The sequence below is a fragment of the Eucyclogobius newberryi genome, unplaced genomic scaffold (assembly GCF_026437365.1).
Source record: "Eucyclogobius newberryi isolate DKJ021-1_F unplaced genomic scaffold, fEucNew1.0.hap1 SCAF_616, whole genome shotgun sequence".
Classification (NCBI taxonomy): Eukaryota; Metazoa; Chordata; class Actinopteri; order Gobiiformes; family Gobiidae; genus Eucyclogobius; species Eucyclogobius newberryi.
Window position 1 is genome coordinate 5,057 of NW_027316297.1, and position 8,975 is coordinate 14,031.

Genomic DNA, 8,975 nt, shown 5'->3' on the forward strand with positions numbered 1-8,975 from the left:
CTCGGGCATCTGTTCCGGATGCCTCCCTGGGGGCCTCCCTGGGGAGGTGTTCCGGGCATGTCTCACCGGGAAGAGGCCCCGGGGAAGACCCAGGACATGCTGAAGGGACTATGTCTCTCGGCTGGCCTGGGAACGCCTCGGGATCCCCCCGGAGGAGTTGGAGGAAGTGTCTGGGGTGGGGGAAGTCTGGGAGTCCCTGCTGCCCCCTGGATAAACGGAAGAAGATGGATGGATGGACCATACCTTCGTTCTTCCTTAATAAATGCTCTTTTGTGAGGGAAAGGTCTAATAATATATGTAATCAAATACAATCCATCAGCCCCTTTTTAGCTTCAAGATTTTGACAAAATAGCAGAGACAAAGTTGAACACTTCTCCCAAACTTTATTGAGGTGAAAATATTCTTATGGACAAACAGATGACACTCAATGTTACTGTAAAGGACTATATATATATAAGTGTAGCATTAAGTCTGAATCTGAGCTGGACACAAACGACAGTGGCTCAAATTACCCATAAACAATAAATATATCTGTCATTTAACATGGTAAAACCCATCGCATTTAAGTAGATCGACTGACAGCTGCGGCGGAAACCAGAGAAACTACAGCAGCGGTTCTCAAGAGCCAAGTCCTGGTTTAGTCCTGGTTTAGTCCTGGTTTAGTCCTGGTTTAGTCCTGGTTTAGTCCTGGTTTAGTCCTGGTTTAGTCCTGGTTTAGTCCTGGTTTAGTCCTGGTTTAGTCCTGGTTTTGTCCTGGTTTTGTCCTGGTTTTGTCCTGGTTTTGTCCTGGCTTTGTCCTGTCCTGTAATTTCAGTCGACACAGGAGATGAACATTGGTCAAATATTGCTGGTTTTAGTTTATTTAAAAGTTAGACGACATTTTCCCAATTTATACCAGTTTTAATCCCGGTTTAAATCCATTTTTAGTTCTAATTAACCCCGTTTTGAGCCTTTTTTCCTCCACTCGACGTGAGGTGCTTGAGAACCGCTGCTCCGACGCTCGCAGATCGTTTATTGCGGACGTTTGGCGGAGAGGTCTTGCTGGCCGGGTTTATCGGTACAGGTAATCGGCCTGGATGTTGGCGGCGAGCTCGGGCTCCCACTTGTCTCCGTTGTTGAGCAGTTTCTCTTTGTTGTAAAGCAGCTCTTCGTGCGTTTCGGTCGAGAATTCAAAGTTAGGACCCTAAAAAATGGGGAGAAGGAAGCACTTTATCTTTCAGGTGACACACAACATTTACCACACAGCTTTGGGTGGAATCCTCAGACTTGGACACTGCAGCTCCAAAAATTAAACTTAGTAAATAGTAACACAAATGTTGAATTACTGTGGATAATTGTGTTTTATTTCATTGCAAGTTATAACTTTTTGTGCTGGTTTACAGTGCAGCAAAAGGAGAAAAAAAAGAGACTTTGCCTTACTAACTCACCTAATTAAATATTGAAATGTTCCAGTTTGTAGATGCTAATGTTAAAGGACATATATGAGGCATTATTTGTTTAGTTACTGGCTAAAACATGCTTAACTTTATAATACAGGGGGTAGTGAACATTTAGTTTGGGATCTCAAGAAAAATGGTTATTATCAAACCAAATAAAGTTAGATTTACTCCAGGAATAGCAGTTTTGGCACCATCTACTGGCTGCAGAGGGAATTACAGAGTTTAATACAAAAGTGCACATGACCCTGGCCCTTTTACTTCCTGTGTCAGCACCCAGTTATACTGATCGTGATTAGAGAAGATTCTCAGAGCAACGTCACAGATCGAGAAACTTCACTTATGGAGGAGACTGTGTTTTTGATGAATCGGGAGGAAAAGGACTTTCCAACCAGGATTCATCAAACTAGTGTGAATGAAGCTAAATTACTGTCGTGATCACATGCAATGGTATTTATGTATTTATTTATTTATTTGTCTATGGGAGTTTTTAATTATTTATAGGAGATCTTCTACTGAAAGTGTTTTTCAGACTTCCTATAAGTGATCTGTTCTTCTGGATCTACCTCTGTATCTACCTGCGTTGCACCAATGAAATTTCCCCACGTGGGACAATAAAGGAATATCTTATCTTATCTTATCTTAAATGCTACTCCAGGTGTTTTTCATGAGGAACAACAATGTTAGAAAAAAGATTATTTTGTAAATTGTGTGTTTGTGTCCTTTAAAGCCAGTTAGACCCGAGTGGTTCCTCAGACTAAATAGGGTCCGAAGAATTTAGGGACTTGGTTATTGGACCAATGAAAAGACTTAAAACAAACACATTCTTGCAAATCAAATCAACCAAACAATGACTTACTAGTTTAGTTTGAGTAATAACAGGTTTAGAATGCCAAATAAACGTATGTTGGAGTTATGGTGAAGTTCTTGGGTTCCGTGTGTGAGATTTACCTCCACAATGGCGTCGACAGGACACGCCTCTTGGCAGAAGCCACAGTAAATACATTTGGTCATGTCGATGTCGTAACGAGTGGTTCTTCTGCTGCCGTCCGCTCGGGTTTCTGCCTCGATGGAGATCGCCTGAACAGAACAACAAACATCTGCTTCAGCCTTCGTTTGCATGTAGCTCTCACCCACGACTTAAAGGTGGGAGACATTTTGTCCACTGCAACGTGGACCTGATTTAATCTTGGTTTTAAACAAATTTCAAATTAACCATGTTTTCGTTTCACCGTTTACAGTTTAACGCCGCACCACTCGACAGGAAGCGTACTTTGAATAGATCGTTATTCAATCAGAGCTGCAACGATCGACTATAAAAACTAATTTTGGTTTATGGATTTTTTCAATTTCCATTTTATCATCGTAATTATTGTCTGGACTAAACAGACGAACATATTAACGAAAAGACCTCTTATAACAAAGACAGTGGCATTGTTAAATCAACATGTCGAAAAGGACTTAAAACTTCTCACTGTACAATAGAAATAATAGTTTGACGAGCAACTAAAATAATGATCAGTTGCAGCCCCACATTAAAGTTGTTACGCTACAGTTCAACATTAATAGTTATTGCTGCGGTAATTACTAATAACAAAATATAGAATAATAATGGTACGTTATGAAGGCTTGTATAAAGACCTGAGCAGGACAAATGGCTTCACACAGTTTGCAGGCGATGCAGCGTTCTTCTCCAGACGGATACCTGGAATTACATTCAGCAGACTTTTGAAAGGTTTGAATGATTTATTATATTTGCAGTAGTCCTATCGAGGCACAAACTTTTCCACATGAAACTATGTAGTTTAAAGGTCCCATAACATGCAAAATCGACTTTTCAGAGCTTTTAACCTTCTTACATTGCTATTTGTGCTTCATATATGTACCCAGAGTGTTTTTTTTTGATTGATTCCCGCAGTGTTTAGCTATAGTACAGACTATCTCCTTTCCTCGAATCTCCAAACTGACGGGCGGTGGGGCAAGACCGCGTCATAAGGGCAAGCACGCGTCACCATCACCAGCCAGATCGCTCTTCGCAAAGGTGGGGGCGAATATCAAACCAAGCCGTTTGCATTTCCGGGTTGGTGAGGGGGTCCAAGGTCTGGGTGATATTTCTTAAAGGCGGTATGGACAATTTTTCGGCGATTTGAGAAGGCAGGCGGAAGTGGGCATGCGCACTCCCCCGTGTGGACTGATACAACACACACGTGCGTTTGTTTATTAGCTCAACGGAGTGCATCGCATCACTCGTCTCCCGTAGATTTCTGTCCACTTCTGCGTCTTCATTTTGCCCCGTACACTGAGGGAACTATATAATGATAGATCCATGCGCTTAGGCACGCGGAAACGTGGGGACGAGCCTGACGCGGCTGCAGTTGAGCGGTAGGTGCGTTTTATGATTGATACGTGGCAGGACAAACGATTTATCCACGCCACGAGGAAATATGATAAAAAAATTGCTGAAAAAAATCGTCCATACCACCTTTAACTATTATGTTAGTAAGGGTTGCACAACCCTTATTATTATCAATTATACACTTAGGATAGACTACGAAACGTGAAAAAAAGCATGTTAAGGCACCTTTAACCTCCCAAGATAAACCTCCACACCATCTAGTGACCAAACCATGAACTGCAGCCCGGTATTATCAGCAGAGCATTTGTAAGACAAGCATTATTTTTACTATAACAAACAAACAAACTACAACTCGACAAAACTTGATTTGAGGATATTCATCTTAAATTCAGTTGTTTTATTTTACCGTTTCTGACTCGTTTCAACATATTAATTCTTACTTCAAGCCAAATTATTTGCCACTGGGTAAAGAAAATGTTCCTTACCCCATTGGCAAACTCATTTGTTTTATTTTCAGCTAAATTATTTCATAAAAAGTGAGAAATGCTTTGAAACCAGAGGAATATTCTAGGTCCCATCGGCAATTCGGTCTCATCTAGTGGAGAACATAACTGTGGTGAAAGCAAGTTTATATCAGTTGTTTATCTAAAGTAAAGCATTTTTTTAAATCGCTGACCATAAAAGGACAACTTCCATCAGCTCAAGAATGCACTTTATGTCATGCGGCCCCCGACATGCCCCATCACAGACTTTAGCCTTAAATCTAGGCTCCAACATAGAAGGTTGATAGTCAAAACTAATCAAATTCAGATTAAAATTCGAATAATTTAAACGATGCAATATACAAGCTGAGTTTGTGCTTTTACTTTTACTTAAGTTTCTTATGAATACAAAGCTTTCCTTTGCGTGGTACGTACAGTAACAGTAGCAGTGACAGTACCAGTAACAGTACCAGTAGCAGTAGCAGTAACGGTAACCTCACCTCCTCAGCGCGTGCTCGCCTCGGAAACGCGGCGACAGGGGCCCTTTCTCAAACGGATAGTTGATGGTCGCTGGTTCCCTGAACAAGTAGCTCATGGTCATCCCCAAACCTGAAGATCAAGACAGACGTTAAAGTTATTCAAGGCCGAAAGAAAAACATGGAAAAAGCAAGTGTTTTTTCTCCCAAAGAGACATAAAGATCAGCCTTTAAAGCAGCTCTGACACACACCAAACTAATGTTGGACTGAACATTTGGACAGATCGTACAACACGACACATATTATGTGATGATAAGGACAATACTGAAAACAACTTATAAATAGAAGCGGGTCATTTGTCTTCTGTTCTAAACTGCAGAACTGTGTGAACATAATCATTAGCTCCGCCTCTTGCAGCAGCATTTACACGTTTTTCATTTGAAGTTACATCATGACATTTTAGAACCAAACATGTCTCTTTGAGTCTTAACATTTTCAAACAATTGTAAGCAAGCACAGCGATGTAGGTGGGGATAGGGGGTAGTGAAAATAGACATTTTCGGTTGCAGGACAAAACAGGATTAGCTATAATCAAAATACAACTTTGAGTAAAGTTATTACGTGAAACTGTTGTAACAAGATGAAACCCTCAATAAAGATGATATAGCATAAAATGTCTCCTTTAATATCTTATTCTAAGGGTTTTTTGTCTAAAAATGAGGTGAAATTTGTCAGATCTAGTAAACAACAAAAACTAAATAAGGAATCCTAAATCCTCACAGTATTTTGCTTTTGTTAACTAATATGTCAATAAAAAGCACTAAGAAATTGAAACCTGGCTCTGTGCATTTGTCAGATTTAAAAGTCACAATGTGTCTCGCCTCAGACAAAAGAGCTTGTATTTACACATGTGACGGGCCCACGATGTTATTGTGAGACATCCCGAGTGTCTTACGCTAACGTCTGGGCTGGTGTGATCCGAAATGTTCTAAACTGCAGATGTAACTTTAGGAACTGGCGTTTTTTCTGTCGACAGCGGGATGAGAGCGTGGAGTGAATGATTTTCTCGCCTCTGAAAAGCTCCGTCCACAGCAGCGTCTGCGCGGCTCTGTCTGTGATGGACTTCATGTCTGTGGGAAGCTCCTGGGCGTTCACATACTCTGCACACAAATAAAAGAGGACTCCATGTTTGGCGTTTGTGGTGAACATTAAACTCTGTAGGTGTTTTACGGGCACTTACTGAAGCCCTCTCTTTGCGCAGACACACTGAACGGCCGCACTAAACTCCGACTCGCTGCAAACGAGCCTGTGCAAAAAAAGAAATGTTAACTTCATTATAGTTAGTATCAACGTCAAGCACTTAAACGAGGACTGTAGGACCAAAGTCTTTATTAGCAACAATTTATTTGGGGATTTCAAATGGATTTATTTGTACAACAGGAGAAAGGAAAGGGCATGGAATGAGTTTTATTTGGGAATTTATTCTGACTTTCTTGCACACAAACATGCAATTTACTGAGTACTTTTCTTGCCTCGTCAGTGCACTTTGGGTCAAATATATAGTTGGATTGGGGAGATAGTTTTGAAAGCTTTTAACTCCATGTCAGATTAGTTGATCAAGAGTTTCTGTAGTGGATTACAGCCCTAAAGTGCACGTCGTAATTACGTAAAGGCTACAATGTCCCGAATATATGACAACTACTTAAACCAGCCTGAATAATTGTATTTAAATGATCTGAACAGGCCTGTCACAACAACACATTTTGAAGGGTGATGTCGCTATGGAAATATCACGAAAAACAATAATAATTCAACTACTATATGGCACTGAAGATGGATATTACCAGTAAACTCTTTTCTAAATGTATAATATATTGCTAAAAAAAAAAAAAAAACATGAGCTGTGATTATGAAATGGCAGAATGACATTTTAGTTCTTATTTATAATTAGTCATATTTATTCAATCCTATGCAAGTTCAATCTTATCATACTAGGGGGAAAACATAAAAATAAAAGCACTCTGTGGCTATTGAGCCTCCAACACATTGATATAGTTGTAAAGTATAAATGTGACAGGCTTAGATCTCAGGATGTAAATGCATTTAGATCATTTTACATCAGCTTTACAGTCTAATATAAAAGTCATCAAAGCTTTGACAAATGTGTTCTCTTGTATAACTGTACCTGGTCTTGAGGAACAGTAAATTAAACGTAACGCTGAAGCCATCTTGTGCTGAAAATAAAGAACATATAATATATGAAATGCACTCCAGAAATCAATCAGACTATGACAGCAAAACACGAACACACACATGCTTTCTTCAGTAAACAATAACATAATTACATCGGCGCAAATAACAGTAAACAGGCAGTAAATGTGGCATTTATCACTTTTAAACGCGGTGAAATCACGTACAAACGACTCATTTACATTTATTGCCTCTGTAAATATCTGTGCACCCGAGTCCCTAATGTCATCTATGTATTATCCTAGCTCTAACCTGAGATCGCATTATGAAAAGATTACACAAAGTCCGTTATACAAGCATTGATCTGTTTTCTATTTATATAAAAAAATCAAATAGCTGCGTGTATGAGTCTTTCAGTAGACAAGAGTTTGAACTTGTACAATGCTAACGTGTGGCTAAGCTAACACCGGTGAGCGTCAAGGACTTTTTTATAAGAAAAGGTCTCTTGAGGCGAATCCCTGACAAATGCAGCCTTTAAAGGACATCTAATACACTCTACTGAGATATCTGTGCATGCCCATGTGAATAGAAACGCGCTCTGAATAGTGGTAATGTTGAATGAATGTAAAACTTACCAGAAATATCGCTATTTGGCCTTCTAAACCAGAACAGCGGACTCTAGGAAGGGGCTCTGCGTGCACCGGAAGTGGAAGCGACGTGATGACGTATGGAGGCGTGGTCCAGAGACACTTACGTGACGGAGATTTCACAATAATGATTATTGTGGTCTCTACTGAACTAACCAACTAACCAACGAACTAACTAACTAACTACTAACTAACTATATATATATATATATATATATATATATATATATAGAATATATAGAGAGAGATAGATAGATATAACATCGGCAGTATCACATTTAACATGAAATTCTGAATATATAGTTCTATGTTTAAACTTAATAGTGACACATGTGAAAGTGTCTTAATAAATAAAATAAACAAATAAATAAACAAATCAATTGGTTAATTAATAGACATGTATGTTTGTAGTTTTCGTTGATTCAAGAGTTGTAACAGTAATCTGAAAACTATTAAAACAAATTTTGGACGACAAAATCTAGAGGGAGACGCTGCACATTTGAGTTAAACGACGCATGTAAATTTAATTAATGTGAGTTTGACGACATCCTAATAATGACTCTTCCATGCATGCTGCAAACACACACAGGCTGCATCACCACAGAGAGTGTTGAGGAGGACATATTTATTCTTTAAAAGTAAGTCCAGCCAGCAAACTGACATATTTGACGTTCTCTCGGGTTAATGTTGTTGTTGTTTTGCCAGTGAATGTGAACGGCTCCTCTAATCTGCCAGAGTTCTCGTGGTCCCAGGCGGAGAAGTGGCTCCTGGTGTCGGTCCTGAGTCTGGAGATGCTGATGGGACTTTCGGGGAATTGTTTCGTCCTCTTGGTCAAAGCTAAGGTAGAAAATAGACTTGAATGGAGAATACAAACTCTTTCTTTGGCCATATAAAACTGTATTACACGAACGTCTTGACTCATTTTATTTCCAGTGCAGAGGGAAGTTCAGAAATCGCTGCTGGATTCCACTCATTAATCTCACATTCTCAGATATAGGTAAGATAATGTTATTTAAATTTAAAGGTGAACTATGTAACTTTTCTGGTAGAGGTTCTGTCATGTGATTGTCTGTGCTGGCCTGGAATGTTCCGGAGTGTGGCCGATCAATCTGACCGATCGATTATTCTTTCGGTTAAACAATTAGTTTAATTACGAAAAGCTTGTTAATAGATTTTTTATTTATTTAAACTAATTAGACTCAGATAAAGTTAAACTGATGCAGCTTGAGAACATCTTCAAACATATTTGCAGATAAAATGGTTTCTTCATCATAAAAACTAAATGTGGATGTTTTCTGTATAATTTTGATTCTTACTAATGTTGTGGACAATTATCTCTATAATCGATTATGTGCGATCGATCAACTTGTAACAGCCCTTTATGGCA

The 8,975-nt window shown here is 39.2% G+C and overlaps 1 protein-coding gene across 2 annotated transcripts; it reads right to left on the bottom strand.

Moving 5' to 3' along the window:
* Positions 1-363: 363 nt before the first annotated feature.
* ndufs8a (NADH:ubiquinone oxidoreductase core subunit S8a) lies at positions 364-7,663 on the bottom strand. 2 transcript variants are annotated; one of them, XM_072434280.1, is made up of 8 exons: positions 7,577-7,663; positions 6,937-6,985; positions 5,992-6,045; positions 5,822-5,911; positions 4,775-4,883; positions 3,078-3,141; positions 2,388-2,516; positions 364-1,183 (listed from the first exon to the last, which is right to left on the bottom strand). In XM_072434280.1, the coding sequence occupies exons 2-8, from the start codon at positions 6,977-6,979 to the stop codon at positions 1,052-1,054; spliced, it is 621 nt and encodes a 206-aa protein (XP_072290381.1). In that variant the 5' UTR covers positions 6,980-6,985; positions 7,577-7,663; the 3' UTR covers positions 364-1,051. The 2 variants fall into 2 exon arrangements, with proteins under 2 accessions (XP_072290381.1, XP_072290382.1); XM_072434281.1 differs by having other exon boundaries at positions 5,992-6,057; positions 7,577-7,656.
* Between the last annotated feature and the right edge of the window lie 1,312 nt (positions 7,664-8,975).